The 16,573-nt window shown below is 38.7% G+C and overlaps 1 protein-coding gene across 3 annotated transcripts in view; it reads left to right on the plus strand.

The window, feature by feature from the left end:
* The window catches only part of GRID1 (glutamate ionotropic receptor delta type subunit 1), a 539,323-nt gene that overhangs the window by 507,225 nt on the left and 15,525 nt on the right, over positions 1-16,573 (plus strand). For all 3 annotated transcript variants that reach the window (XM_065670830.1, XM_065670832.1, XM_065670833.1), the window contains 3 exons: positions 4,618-4,813; positions 12,142-12,308; positions 13,645-13,885. In XM_065670830.1, the coding sequence (XP_065526902.1) occupies positions 4,618-4,813; positions 12,142-12,308; positions 13,645-13,885 (604 nt within the window). The remainder of the gene's footprint in view (positions 1-4,617; positions 4,814-12,141; positions 12,309-13,644; positions 13,886-16,573) is intronic.

Raw genomic sequence — 16,573 nt, forward strand, 5'->3', positions numbered from 1 at the left:
AAGATAAAGAAAATCTCAATAAGCAAGTCTTTTTTGTCTTTTTTCCTTGATCCTTTAAGAACTTTTAATTAAAAAAAAAAATAAAGCCACTATGAAAAAAAATAAAATTCAGGTTTTTTTTTTTTTTTTTTAATTTAGAAATGCCAGGAGCCTGTTTCCTTTTATTTTTTTAAATACTTTGATCAGGTCTGATGATCCTGATGACTTAAGATGGGTTAATTGATCAGCAGTTACCTCAAAGCAGATAGTAACAGGTTTAGTCTGTCACTTAGATGAGATTTGTCCATATTATCCGTCCAGAAAGTCTTGGGTTTATAGCAGTTCCAGAGTAACATAAGCCTATAGTGGCAGCATATTTTTAGTCTATATGTCTACAGCTACATGAGTCTTTTACTGGAAGAAAACATCTCCAAAAAGTGCAACTTAATCAGTATAGTTATTCTAGCAACTCTTTGTAGTGGTCTAATTATAAATGCCAGCACAGCTATTGCCTGACTGTTTATTCTGCAGCATATGGTTTATGTCAATATGTTTCAAAAAAATAAAACAAGCAGAGAGTCCAGTTTTCAGTTGACTCCACAGGATGTAATTGCAACTCCATTGGAAATTACGTGTCAATTGTTGCATTTATCTAGCAGGCAGAACTATGCATGTTAAATATTTTGGCTGGTAATACAGTTTTAAAAGACACTCTTTTTGTTTAGATTGACCACAAATACATTTACTTAAATGAATGGGTTTACATGTACTTGTCTATTATAGCAATCACACGGTGGATGTATTTATCTATAAATTGAAGTTCGCCTCCTGTAACTGTAAGTGAGGAACATCAGCTTTTTCTGCTTTACTAGCTTTATCTTTAATCACACTTACAGAGAGCCCTTAATGGGTTGTGAGATCCAATAATTGACATGGTAAGGTTAATGGGGCATCCTGTTATGCTACACAATTTTGTTGCAAATTAGTCTATATATTAATGCATGAAACCTTTGCTATAGTAAAGTGAGGCAAGAATTAGAGTGACTAAAGAAGGTGGATCCAGCTAATGGCCAGTTGCAGAAATAAAGCTTAAGAACCCTGAGAGCAGCTGCTTTTAGAGAATGACACAATTACAAAATACAACCAGTATCTGAAATGTAGCAGTGAATGATTGTGTCTCGTAGTGGCTCATCGGAGTTAAAATAACAGTGTTTAAAAACTGCACATGTGCTTATCTTAATTCACCCTGTAAAAGTCAGGAGATACTAATCTCCACTCCGTATCTTTTATACATGTGACTGTACCCACCATGTCCAGATCTTCTCACCTCTGTCTGTGGAGATACTGGGAAATGCCACCACCTTCAGTACAGAAATATATGGAGACATTTTTTCTACAAAGAACTGTGGTCTAGACCATTCCCTGTCACAATAATTTCTGAAATAGGTTTTTGGCTAAGTGGTCCATTTGGTAGAGGCATAAGGTTATTTTCTCACTGAAACAGTCACCATCCGTCTGAACTTCTGCTGCAGGAACTGCTCGCAAGCTTGGTTACTTACTGTGCCCCTCACTGCATCCTTTGGCAACCATCTGTCTCTCTCATAGGATATTTCTGATGTTAGTGCAGTACGGAGAATTTCCTGTGTCTGCGGCTATTCTTACAGTACATCAAGCAAGGTACTGGGAGAAAGGCACCTGTAATCCATATGACATGCAATACTCCACATTATCTCTTCCAAGGAAATTCTGCCAGCAAAGGGGCAGTAGTTGCCTTATCACACTGAGGCAAAGGTTGTGCTTCCCTCCTTTCCATCAGTACTGATTATCTGTTTATTGCAAAGCATTTGATATAAAGCCTGTATTTACTCCCTGTGCCCCATGATGCTTAGTGAATTGAAGAAACTGTGCTTTTCTGTACTCAAAAAGCAACACGTACTGTGCTTTTGTAACAGTACTGATTGTCAATAAAATGTAATTTAGCTAAGCCAAAAATACTGTCAATAAAGAACAATTTAACTAAAAGAAAAGGCATATTTCTGACAAAAAATCTTCCACAGCAGCAGAAGCAGTAGAATTGATCGAGAAAATACTGACATTATTAAAAATGCAGGTTTCATTACTTGTTTTTAATATCCAAACTCTCATGTTCAGACTTTCAAACAGTATAGCAGCATGAGCAGTAGGCATTTGTAAGTTGTTATCAGCTGAAAGATCTGTTAAAAAACAGCTAAAAGGTTTCTGCTTCAACCAAACATGCACTCCTACACACGCCAAAATCTGTAAGCCAAACGTGGTGTGAAAAAGGTTGCCACAGAAACCCTCCTGTGTGTACTATCTTTCTGCATCATTTGTACATAGAATAGACAGAAATGTGTCTTTAACAGGCAGATTGTCCATTCCCAGGATGTAAGCAATTCCACGGGATATGATGAAACTTGTTTTAAAAAATAAAGACAGAGCTAAATACAGCATATAATCATTTTTGATCAAGACTAGAGGAAAAATGGTCCTGTTCAATGAAATGTACAGGAAACATTTAGGAGAACAGAATTTAACTTCCAGGACTGCTAAACAGAGAAATAAAACTGTCACAAATTCTTTCATTTTTCATTAGAATTTTGAATTTCTATCAAACTTCAGGGTGTTCATTCTGTACTTTACCGAAGTGCTATGTACACAGCTAAAGAAATCAGAAGGTTTGGGGCTTGGTGTAACTCCCAGAGTTAGCCCAAATCCACAAATGTGCAATGTATACAGAGAAAAACTGTTCACACAGTCTTACTTAAAGCTGCTTAACAGCTTAAAATGATAAAAAGTCCTTAACACAATTTAAGAACTTAAACCACTTAAACAGTTTGAAGCAGCTTGTGAGTTTGAAGAGTTCTGTCTGGGGTGGGAAAGGCATCCCTCCTGAGCTGCAGCCCTGGGGACAGAGCTGGCCAGCACAGCGGCCCTTTTGGAACCAGACTTGGGAGGCCTGGATGTGACATGATGGAGAAGAAGGAGGAGTTTTCTACATATTTTTATATAGTGTTGTGCATATGCCTGGATTGCTTTGCTTTAAATAGTGTTGGAGGGGTTTTTATGTGGGTGTGAGGTGTAATCAGTGTCATCCTTGTGGAGAAACAGGGAAGAGAATGTACTGTCTATTGTATGGAAAACAGTTTCAGGTCATGGGCCAAGTGAAGGCTCCTCAGTAGCATTGTGAAGAAATCTTCCACAAGAGCTGCTCGGCAAAATGTTTTGCTTTTGTGGCTCCAGGAGTTGGAGGCAGGTGGGAGGTGGCATGAGTTGGCCTTTCAGATGCTTTGAGGATTTTTTTTTTGTCCTAAAAGATTGTTTTGGAGAGAAAGAAGTGAGGGGAGTAGAGAGGGTTGCTTCAGTTTGACTGATCTCAAACAGTGTTAGTCTGTTGGTCATATCAGAAGCATGTTGCGTTATTATGTGAAGTTATACGTTATAAAATGCAAAATAAACCAGTTTGGTTTATTTTAAGACTGAGATCCAGTTTGGTCCCTGCATGTGGTGGTCAGTGGTTGAATGTGTATTTGTGTGTGTATATCCTCAGATTAAAAAAATGGTGGCACAGCACAGAAGTGATACTTGAGGACATAGGAAGGAGGCAGAGAATGGGAATGAATGTACAAAGGTGGATGCTGCTTCTGATGCCAAAGGTGGATGCTGCTTCTGATGCCAATGATTGCACCTTAAATGTTTTGAAACTTAGCCTGGTTTTCATTGATGCAGGCAGTGATTTACACCTTTCTGTGCAGAAAAGGCTGTAAACCAGGAGTGAATTACATTCTCTACAATTTGAAAATAAATGGTGCATTCACAGCCACTCAGGTTGAGGCCCATTTACACTTCCAGAGTGGTATGATGAGTAAATGAAAGTTAGGCCTGTATGTGAATGAAAAATGCCTGTTTTACCAGAGGCTGTGAAAAGAAAGAGAGAGAGAGATAGAGATAGAGATAGAGAGATAGAGAGATAGAGAGATAGAGAGATAGAGAGAGAGAGAGATAGAGAGAGAGATAGAGAGAGAGAGAGATAGAGAGAGAGAGAGAGAGAGAGAGAGAGAGAGAGAGAGAGATAGAGAGAGAGAGAGAGAGAGAGAGAGAGAGAGAGAGAGATAGAGAGAGAGAGAGAGAGAGTGTGTCAGTGGAATTTGGAAGCAAGACTTTTATTTGTTTGTTTGAAACAGCTGTATTGATTTGGAGTCAGATGAAGTATTGGTGTAACTGCAAACTAATTCCACTGAATTCTGCAAGGTATTTCTAGTGATGCTGATGGGGCTGGAAGTTTGTATTTATTAACTGATGATTTCCTGTGCTCAAGTAAGTCTTTGTTTTGCACTATGTTACTGTGAAAACTTAGGATTGTAATATTTAACATGAATGTTATCTGTCTAAAAAAAGTCTTTAGTGGGGTGAAAAAGAGCTTGGGTATAGTTAAATTAATACAGTATCAATACAATTACATTACTCCTTTGCTTTCTTTTATGATGAGAAAAGAGATATGCAAATGTTACTCAGTGAGGGTAAGTGCTTTTTGACTAATGACATAGTAATCATTTATTGAATGAAATCTTGGTTATGTACTACATAATACTAATGCCTCAATTATCGCTTGTATTTCAGAACATTTCAGGATCTGTCCAAACAAATGGATATATCTTATGGTACAGTGAGGGATTCAGCAGTGTATGAATACTTTAAAGCAAAAGGGACCAACCCTTTGGAGCAGGATAACACATTTGCTGAACTGTGGAGGACTATCAGTAAGAATAATGGAGCAGATAATTGTGTATCGAACCCTTCTGAAGGCATCAGAAAGGTAAAAGTGGATCACAGGGGGGTTCATTTAATTTTTGTGCTGTATTAATGTTGTTTGCATACAGTTAATAATGTTCAGTCACAAGAAAGCAATTGTATAGTCATTAAAACCAGAAAAAAATCCCTATCTAAAGTTCCTTCTAGTAACCCAATGGCAGGTTAGAATCATATTTTGGGGTCATGGTTTTGAATGTAAGTACTTTAGTTCTACCTAAATCTTCAGTATGTAAGTCCTTCTTTGGATCTGGCCACAGGGTTTCTCAGTTTCTTGAGAGCTCTGATAATACCATTTTGAATGTCATTCTTTGCATTATCCAGGTACCGACTCCTGTCCCTTGCTCATTTCAGTGTTTTTTTTTTTTATTGAGGAGGTGGATTGAGCTTACTGGAAACATGAGCAAGAATCAAGGGATTCACTGAACACAGAATTATTTCTCCTAGAACAGAACGTTAATGCAACATTTTATTTGTTTATTCTAAACTTTAAAAAATGAACTCACATGTTGCTGTGCTTTCACATGCTCTTCACCATGCTTTTATTTCTCTTAGATATGACCACACACTTATTCTGTAAGCCTACTGTCATTTATTGCAGCTAGATTTGCCTAAGCCAGAAATGTAACTGTAGATTGGCAGGCTTTTCAGAATACTTATTATATTGTCTGTATGGGACTGGCAGCTCCATCCTATCTGTGTGATAATAACTTTTATATTAAGTTTGATTTCAATATTGTAGGATGATTTTTATATAACTTGATCGGCTCATTCAATTAACGTCAACAATAACCAAATTTACTTCAGTCCCCAAAACTGACCAAGGCTGCTGTTTGATTAGACACCTGCATAAATTTGGTTTAATGTTTCATAACATTGTCAACTAAACTGTTGTGTAGTTTAAATGTTGCTCTTCCTAGCTCACTGAGCTCTTTGAATGGGGACAAGTTTTTCACGTCAAGTATTACAGCTAGAAACTGTTTTTTCTAAAGGAGAATTGATGATGGCCAAGGAAATGGGAGTTGCCATCCAGAAACACGTACTGCTGCATGGAAAAGAAGTAAATGTGCCTTAAAAATGTATTTTCTAAGAAATCTAAAATCTCTCTAGCATAAAAAGATCCCTAAGACATTTTTCTGAATGAGGGCTTGCCTGACACAATGCAAAAAAACCCAAACAAACCCAAACAAACAAAACCCCCCCCCCCCCGCCACTATTATCCTTTCTCCCCTCCTTCTTCTTACCATTTTCTTCAGACAGCATCACAGCTCAGCTGCAGTTACAAAGAGAGCAATGCCGCTTTAATGCAAAACAGGAGACTGCTGCTTATTTATGGTACAGGCAGGTATTTCAGATATTTGTCTCTATTCCATTTACCTCTCTCCATTTTCTGGAGATTTTCCTACTCCATTTGACTGCCTAAAAACAAAAGGATAAGAGTGGAACAAAGTCCTGAAAGCTTTTGTGCCATTTGGTTGCCATGGCAGAGGTCTCTCTTCAGACACAACACAGCCCCTGTAGCCACAATGACTATCTCCCATCGCCAAGGCACAGCTTCTGCAACACTGGTAGAGCTATGGAAAGGGCATTAATGCGCTGCAAAGTCACATAAGCAACAGAAGGATGTTTCAGAGCTGAGGGGGCAAGTTGTTTTTGTCGTACACTCACAGCAGTTGAAAGTGGTCATTGAAGATGGAAAACATTATGCTATTCATAAATGTCTCTGCATAGCATAGGAGGAGGTTACCAGACCAATCACCATCCAAAATGCTATTTTGCCACTTGAGTTTTCCGGTGATATAAAAGATGAGGATTGACTAATGCTGTCATATAGAAAGTTTCTTTCTGGGTCAAGCTACAGACAGGATCCCCAAGAAGCATGCAGTAAGTAGCTCCTGCCATCTTATCCCAGGTAGACATTGGTACTGGAAGTGCACACATTTCCAAGCCATTTGTAAATCTCAGCAAACTCTTTGCATTATACCCACTGGCCATCAGTTCTTCAGGGCAATTATTAATTACTACAACATATGTAATCACCTGTGACTTTTTTCACTGTGGGCAGCCATTTTTTTGCTTTGAAAGAATGAAGTAATATGGCCCTTATGTAATCCTATGTGTGTGTATATATATATATATACACACACATAGGAGAATTAAGCTGTTACTGTTGTATTTTTCAAAGGCTTGGCACCAATCAATTTGGTGCCAAAATTTCTCTGAATCCTTTCTTTTCTTCCTGTGTATCACTTTTGATGGAAAGTGATCAAAATCAAGTACAGTGCAAAATGTGCATGTATCATTGATTTAGGCAATGACACAGTAAGAGTTTATTCCTTCCCTTTTTTGCTTCCTTCAGAAGATTCTGTCCCTTACTGAACTCTAAACCTTAAATCAGAGCATTTTTTATTGAACAGTCACCTCTGTTCATTTTTATCTTGAAAGTAAAAGTAATTTTAAAAGTTGAATTAATAAGATTTTTTAAAACTATATTTTCCAATAATTTATTGTGCACAACAAATTTTATGTGACTTATGGTTGCTCATCCATATGTTTTCAGGAGTCCTCAAAAATTTCTCCACTTCTTGACCCCTTTGGAGTAAAAGCAAGTGCCTCCTTAAACCTGAATATATTACATCCTTCAGTGGCTCTGTAGTTATATTCATTTTAAAATAATTAGAACAGGATTAAATGACATGTTTTTGATTTTATTAGAACTGTGTTGCTTCTCCTAAAACACTTCTTTATAGATATTAAAAGTTATCCAAGCAGTTTTTTAACTTCTCCGCTAATCCCAATGTAAAAGGTTACTTTTTGATATTTCTGTAGTACCAGCTATATATTGGAATAAGTTGCAGTGACACTCTGTTCTGACTGTAAATTAATCATGAATGTTGCATTATACTGGTGCTTCAGTGTGGTAGCTTCTTCATAAGTTTTAGATAAATCACACATCATTGATCAATGTGAAATTCATCCTTTTTTCAAATTATTATTTCTTACCATGCTTTCTTTGAAAAAATCCATCATTTTACCATTAATAAGTCACGACCCTTTGAACAATACTCTTCCATCTCCCCCCATGTTAAAGAGTGACAATATGAGGTTGCTTACAGCTAAGTATTACTGTTCTTTTTGCAGTCTTTATTATACCTAGGAAGCAATTTTCCCGTGCCTTTTATTTTCTATTTATGATTGTGAATAAGAAATATATTTCATATAAGTTTTGCCTATGGGGTTCTTTTATTCTTAAATCTGCTTTCGTAAACCTCTTCAACCAAAGATAAATCTGGTGAATTTGGTGTAAATCACCATAGTCGTTCCACCTCGGTGGAATAAATGAGCTTTGCTTCATCTTAATTTCAATTAAAGAGGTTTTTGAAAGTTTAACCATGCTATTTTTGTTTTGTTCTGCAATATGCCTGCATGCTGAGAGTCCCACTAAGGCCTTAGCAAAATAACCAAATATGAAAGCCAATTAAAAGTCTAAAGTTTAGCTTATTATTGTGTTTTATTTCATTCTTTATTCAAGCTATCTTACCTATTCTCAGCTGCTATTTGCCACATTCCCTTTTACCATCTTTCTCTCTATATTATCTTTGCAATGGTGTCCGATCACTAGAAAATTTTGTGGGCCCTAAAAACATACAGTGCAGGCTTAGTTGCCTGTCGTGTAAATGCAAGAGCCTGAGGATATGGATTTTTGCTGTATTGTGATTAGGACTTGGTTTTATGGGTAGGTACATCTTTGTCATATGCAACTAGGTAGCCTTGAGACAGTTGCTGCTTATACATCCCATGGGTCAGTACCATGTTTCATGGAATTTTAGTCTTCCTACTGTGCATATCCCTCATGCCTGGAAGCTAAGGGCTACGCACATGTGCAAGCATGCATTCTTTCAAGTGACAAAAATGAATAATTTAAACTACTTTTTAAAGGTTTGGGGTTGATTTTTGGTTGAAAGTGTCAATTTGATTTTATTTGGCTTTTGCTGCTTGCCTCCTGAAGCTATAGAGAATGTAACACTATCTCAAACACGCATGTATGTGTGTGGGCTCTGTGTCTTGTACATATGTTTTTCTAAGTTTGACAGATTTCCTTTAAATTGAACAGACAATACTGCTTAGCCGTCACAACAGGTATTAACAGGGATATCAAGGATGCTGAATTTAGACAGCAAATAAACACTTGGTCATAAGGAAGCTTTCCATGCAATGAACACACTAATAGTACGAGGTCTTCACTCTCTAGAGAAGAAAACTATTGAAAAAAGTTTTGTTAAGAGTCAAATCTTCGCTTAGGAAAAAGGGGTATTTCAAGATTCTGGTTTCAGCAATCAAAGAGGGGAAACCATCTTACATCCAGTATTTCTGGGAGTTGAGAAGCATGCATAACTAAGAGTTCAAACCTCAGATATCCGTTTATGCTAAAACGGTCAGGCTGTCAGAGAAATAATGCTCTACAGATGTGATTGCACTGGATAGAATTATTTATGTCACAAAAAATATGAAATTGATATGAAGAGACCTGTCTGACTTTGTTTATTGACCACTTACAGTTGTAGGATGTAACTTAGGACAGCAACACTGCAAATGCAAGAGAAGTAGACCTTCTTAAAAGATCTGCTGTCCAGCATTGAAAGTGTACACAGCTCTTCTATATAAACTAAAGAACGCTGACGCTTGAAAAGTAAAATCAATAATGTGACCTGAAATCAGAACATCTAGACATTCACTTATAATTGGAATTGAATATTTGAGGAAGAGTGTGTTCCTCAAGTACTACTAAGAAAAAAATGAGGAAAATATGAAATGTCGGTGTTTTTCTTTTCTAAATTGTAAATTTGAAAAGATCACTTACAGAGCAATTCTAAAACAACTAAAAGATACAGCTGTCTAAAAGAAACAAACATACAAAAAAAAACAAACAAGCAAACAGAAAAATGCAAGACACACTTTAGCACAGTGACTTAGACCAAATTTTTTTCTGGGTTTTCTCTTTCTGTTCATCCATCATGCAAGTTTTAGCTCTCTAATAACAAGGATTTTGTATAAATTCTGTGTACAGTATCAAGTGCTGTTGTCTTTGCCTCAATTAGTACATATATTTATGCACTTGGGCAGTTTTCTATTGTAGGTAGCAAAAGCTTATGTACTATTTACCCTAAAACACAACCCGCCTGAGATGTGCAAAAATGGGACTTCTGATGGTCCTTCCCTGTCAGGAAGACCAATGGGACTGATGCCCATTGCCTGTTGTCCCTAACCAGGTAGGAGGTCCATCAGCACCACTGCAGATGTGAAAGCATAAAATGTGAACTTTTAAAGCCCATCACAGGAAAAGCAGAGGGCAAGATGCAGAGATTTGCTGCTAACAACCCTGTTAGTTGTACATGATCATTCAGAAAATACCTTTGTAAAGCACATTTTAGGCTTCCAAGAATGTGGGTTGCTGGCTGAATACAGGCTAGGTGCTTTGAGGAATCACTGCCTTGCCATGCTTAATTTTTTACACATCCTTGTGTTAACAGGTTATGAGCCTTTTCTGCCTGTTGCATACAGTAAACAGTAACTCGTTTGTTCTTTCTTCCTTTGCGCCACCATTACCAGTTTAGGTAGACAGCCAGGCATAGTATTACAATGCAAATGTGGAAGTCTTGCTCTGGTCTGGTTTCATACAGTGACATCAAAATGAGAGAGATTTCTACGAACATGCTAGTTCAGTAAGCTGTGTCAGCTAAATCAAAGTATTATTTTAACAGTAGTCTCATGGCTCCTATTTTAATAACTCCTGTAAGGCCCATACTGTAGTTCAGATTTTAATAAGATTTTGTACTAGTACAGCAACAGTTCTGTGGCTACATGTATTAATTGCTGTTACTCTGAACTCACCAGGGAGGTGGCAAATGAGAAAGAGGGGACAAACCCACAATGGTAGCAAGCCTTTAACAAAAAATTATTTTTAAAGCAGTCAGTACAGGCTCATTTAAATATTATGAAAGAAGGATATAACATTTTGACTTTGATCTAACACAGAACTGCCTTAACGTAGAGAGAAGGAAAGTGGGGAAAAGATGTGGATTGAGGCAAATAGCTTACTGAAAATCCAGACAATCTTTGTTTCCCTGGATTCTACCCACTACAGAATTAACTCACTCATTTGAATCATTGTGATATTTAAACAGCTATCAGAGACTTCAGAAAGCTATGATTTATACCAAAGCATGGTGAAGTAAATTAGCTTAATTGCTCAACTGAGGAGTCCAATATAATACAATAACTAAGGGAGTCTTACAGCCTTACAGATGAAATAAAAAACTGAGCTTACACATAAATGGAAAATATGTGGAAGCACAAGCTAATTCTATGTCAAAGCTGCAACCATGGCCTAAAGGAGCTTATGGGAACCAAAGAAATATATGCAGGACTTCAGGTCTCTGCCTTGCCTTGTTCTAACCTAAAGAAAGATCTGAAATAATTTACTTGCATTAGATGTTCCAGCCCATCTGTTCCATTGTGCTCTGTATGTTCACTAGAGACTTAAAAACATACTAATTAAACATATTAGGAAACTAATGATTACTTTAACCAAACAAAATGAGACTTTGATAACTTTTTTCTTTACAGAATCCCTATCCAGGGATGTTTCTTACATCTTATGTTAAGTAAGGTGATTTACATTCATCGTATGCACTATATACAGGTATTGGTTTAAGTCCCAGTTAAGGCTGATATGAGAGGGTGTGTGCTAAATTAAAACAGTATTTGTCCCAAAACTGAGAGATGCTGATGACTGTTCTTACCTGTGAAAAAAAAAAAAAAAGGAAGCTCAAAGCATGCCTTTCGTTAGAGGACTAACATATTTCTTAGAAGGGGCTTTTTCTTTTGTGAAGAAAGCTGTAAAGTTACAGTTTTGGTGACTGTGATGACTAGGAAGCATCACTTAGTGCTTATAATATACCCATGTTGTTACATGAATGCATGGAGCCAGTCACATTCTATGTCTCTTACAAAACATACATCAAATTTCATCAGGAAAGGCAATAGCTTTAATTTATAATCAATAGCCTGTTATGTAAACCTTGCCTACAATTACAGTTGGCTATGTTATCCTATGTATTCCTATTAAAAATGGAATACATTTTAACGAGATTGGACTAGATGAGGTAATGCTGGGAGCAAAGACTATTATAAATGTACTAAGACAAACTCTGACCTAATGGAATATCACTACAGAGTAATGACAAGCTCAGGGTTTGTTTGCTTGCATGGGTTTTGTCTTACCTAGAAATGTAATTTGGTTTAGATCATGTTGTGTTCATGCTGTATTTACAGGCAAAGAAAGGAAACTATGCTTTCCTGTGGGACGTGACAGTGGTAGAGTATGCTGCACTGACGGATGATGAATGCTCTGTGACAGTCATTGGAAACAGCATCAGCAGCAAAGGATATGGGATAGCACTCCAGCATGGAAGCCCCTACAGAGATCTTTTCTCCCAGAGGTAAAACAAAACAAAGCTCATTTTACAGGACTTCTCTCTAAAATTAGTAACCATTTATGATTCATGTTAATTTTGGCAATTATTGAATAAAAGGCCATAAATAAGGGACAGCAGACATGTTATAAATTCAGGCTTCAACAAAGCTGCTACTTTTGCTCCACATGCATCTGCCTGGAGAGGAGGCTGGGGGTGGTGTTGGCCTCACACCTCCAGGCAGCACTGCCTCTGGCAGAAAAAGGGCTGATGTCCTCACGGCTTTGTATGAGAAGACATTGAGGAGAGATTTTTGATTCATGCTACGTTTTGATGGCTGTGAAGCAATGACAGCAAGCTGTGAAGCAAAGTAAGCAAGTAATAATGCCCTGGTTTATCCATTAGTGTTGGGAGAGAGGTTGAAGATTCACAAGGGTGCAGGAAAACAAGAATTGTTGAGTACTGCATGGGATTGCGAGACTATGAGACTATAAAACTGTGCCATTTATTGATCTTTGAGCTACCAGCTAGGAGTATCTTTTCCATGTGAACGTGTACACTTAAATGGAGACATGCAGTTGTGCATGCGTGTGTGGTCTTAGCAGAAGGTGAGCGGGTGCTCTGTTCCAGGCAGGGAGCTGAAGCAAGATTTCCTTTTCCTCCTTGTTTATAAAGAGGAGTAAAACTCCAGCTGCATAACCAGAGACAAAGCTGCCTCAAGAGAAAAGATTGTTAGTAAACAGCTAAAAGAGTTATCAAACTAAATCCAAAATGAATCATTCATGGAGAGAAAGGGACACTACACAAGAGACAAAACAATGATTAATTAGCAACTGTTAACACAGTAATTCAGGCATTAAATAACAGCATTGAAGTAAAATCTTTTGCATAAACTACATTTGCTGAAGTAAATGAGTTGGTTGCTGCTTAACAGATTTGTATTAAGTGGCACACGAATAGTAGCATGCTTAGTCTCATATGATTTTGAAATTACTGTGGGAGAGCAGCAGTAGAGTGGATTGAGCATGTCACTAGTGGGACCAGCTGTTGCAGCTGAATGTAGCCAGACCAGACATGACTAACTGGAATATGATAATTTCTCTTAGAAATGCTTTTTTCATTGCAGTGGAATTTTTGACAGTCTCTTCTTTTTCTAAAGTTACCTGGTGGAGTTCACCTGCTGCTGTGAGGACAAAGAACTAGGTATAAGAGAGTTTCAAATGAATACTACTACACAGTGGTGGTCCTGGGATGCAGTTTTGAGTTGTGGGACAGTAGATTTAAAATATATGTGTCATACAGAAAAGACAAAACCCCAGAAAGTATAAATGAAAATAATACTTATCTTTCAACATTTCTGCAGGATCCTAGAGTTGCAAGAAAGCGGAGATTTGGATGTTCTTAAACAGAAATGGTGGCCACGGATGGGACGTTGTGACCTGAATAGTCATGCCAATGCACAGACCGATGGGAAGGCACTGAAGCTTCACAGTTTTGCAGGAGTTTTCTGCATTTTAGCAATAGGCCTTCTTCTTGCATGCTTGGTGGCAGCATTGGAATTGTGGTGGAACAGCAACCGTTGTCATCAAGAAACACCGAAAGAGGTCCATAACTTTTATTCTTATCACAATTAAAAGTAGAAAACATAAAAGAGAGTGAAAGTTGTGGGATTTTAGGTGCTCTCATACAATAAATTCAATTTATTTTGATTTGCTGTACTAAGCTTTGCATATAACTTTTTGGGTGTTTGTTTCTAAACAAATAAAGAAAGCAAAACATGTCTTTTGTGCACATAGAAGGTGCCAAACTGACAGCCCTGGAGACTAAAGTCCTCTATTTATTTATAGAGCAGATACAGCATGGGCAGCAGCAGTGCTAACTTCCCCACATTGCCCCACCAATGTGCCTCAACCCTGACCTGGAGAGACCACCTTTAGGGATAAGAGAGTAGTTCAGAAACATACCCTCGGCCTCTCTGCTGTGTGTGATGGGGAGGCCAGTCATGGGCATCCAGTTGTGCCATCTGTGGCAATATTTTCTCTGATCTGAGACACCATCCATCGGCTGTGAGAACCATATCCATCCTGTGCTGGCTGTGCAGCTGCCAGCCAGCTGGTAGCTGTTTTCCTTCACGGCTGACCTAGGCTGAGTTTGAAGAGACAGATTAGCAATTAAATATAAGCCAGCTAGTTATTAACGGAATAAGCCATATTGCCATGAAACTGTTTAAATTTCTTCCTTTCTTTTTAATCAGTTTTACTTCTAAAAGTAGCAGCCTCTCAGTAAATGGACCTTTATATGGCATATCTCACCTAGGAAAATACATCTGAATTTTTTGGGTTTGAAGTTTTCATGCACAGTAATGAGTAATATTTAGCAATGCTATGATGGAATCAGTCCACACTCAAATCTGTCCCGCATGAAACCGCTATGTTTACATAAGATTAAATGTTTAACAAACTAACCTCTTGTAATTTTGGAGGCACTGAGGCATTTGTAGGTGCTGTCATCTTGGAACAGATGTTTGTTACAAGCAAATAATAGCAGTGAGCTGCACTACAGCTGGAAAATAGTGCATAGCCCATCAATGCAAATCTATGTTTCTCAAGTTGCCAGGAGTACTGCACTAATTGACATACCTATCCCCTCTAAGCAATTGTGGCAAATGGGATCTGAAGATATATGCTGCAGTCTGTAATGTTGTGAAATATTTTTCAGTAAGGTTCCATTCTTCTGAGTTCCTGCTTCTCCCATTTGAATCCATCCATCAAGTGCTCAGTGACAAACATCTGTACCATGTCTGTGGGACAAATCTGCAAAGTCACTTGCCTGTGGCTCTGCAATGTACAATAGTGAAAGGGAAATTTTGGTAAAAGGAAGCATATCTCTGCTTTGCACAATGCAGCACTCTAAAAGCAGGCACAGGGGGAGCACAAGTAGGTACTCTTGTTTATAAAGAAGCTTTCATATGAACAGAAGTGCATATTTAATTGCTTTTTGGTTAAATACTGTAGCATTTTTCCCTGCTGTCTTGTAGAAATCATTCCTGCTGTAACCCAAAGGCCCCAAGCCATGTTAGCATTGCTAAGAGGCAAACGCTTGCAGTAGATGGTTCACTGCCCACTGTGAAAGCCAGGCAGAGCAAGGGGCAGGGACGTTGTCTGAAGTGTCCTCATGCTGCGTGTCCTCATGCTGCGTGTGCACAAGTATTTGTTTTGCCAGTTTTGCAGTGCATTCCCCTCTTTATGCTCAGGGACTTTGTGCGACTTTGTAGAGTGAGATGAGAATATGCCCCAAAGGCAGTTTTATATAGGTAAGGCAAAATAATTCACTCCTTTACTGCAAGGCGCTTTAAATACTCAGTTTCCATCTCTAAGAGTCTTACTAAGTTTAAGTATTTTCTTTTTGCCCATACCCTTATCTGTTTATAACTGTAAGAAGGATTATTACATATCCCTGCCTACCCCATCCTATCTTTTCTCCTCATCCTGTACCTCTTCTATTCCTCCCCTTTCCCTCCAATGCAATCTTGATCTGGGTTGCTGTGTACATCCTCTTTTGCCGTTTCTATGACAAACAATAGAATACTTCTAAGCGTCAGTTTTTTAAAGTATACTAAAGCTACTGGTCTGGTAAAGCTGTACTTGGGAAGATGACCTGGCAAGAGGAGAGCTGGGTCTGCCCTTAGAGGACAGCCAGCCTGGGTTATGGGAGGCAAATTAGTGCACATAAGCAGGCTCAGGAAAGGTCAATGACGGGGGTACTACCGAAAGAGGGAACAGAGTCAATGGGCGCCCCGGCACAAGTAGGTGTTGAGGTTGAACGAGAAAGTGTGTGTTCCCGAGGAGAAGGCACAGGGATGAGAGCTCACAGGCCAAACCATCAGGAGGGTATGTGAAGCTAGCAGGATGGAACATAATGATGGGTCCCCGAAAAGGACAGCTGGGTGCAATGCAAAGCTAGAAGCACTTTTTGATCAGGTCAGAGCAGCCACGGGGAAGGGTAGCTGCTGCCCAGACCCATCGATGGGCAGTTTTCAGAGGTCCTCTGCTTAAATGTGACACAGACGTGTTGTTATTAACAATCTAAACTCTGTTTCCACTCGGACCCGCTGCGGACTGGGTCGTGCAACACAATAACCCCAACCCGAGCTCAAAACGCACACCCGAGGTTGGTCCAGCTGCAGCAGCCATGCCCGTATCCCCACCCGGCGGCTCCGGCCCTTCTGTTCGGGCCGGGCGGCAGCTGGACGCACCAGCCGCGCGCCGCGCGCCGCTTTCTGGTTGGCCCGA

The sequence above is a fragment of the Lathamus discolor genome, chromosome 3 (genome assembly GCF_037157495.1).
Source record: "Lathamus discolor isolate bLatDis1 chromosome 3, bLatDis1.hap1, whole genome shotgun sequence".
In the NCBI taxonomy this organism is placed as follows: Eukaryota; Metazoa; Chordata; class Aves; order Psittaciformes; family Psittacidae; genus Lathamus; species Lathamus discolor.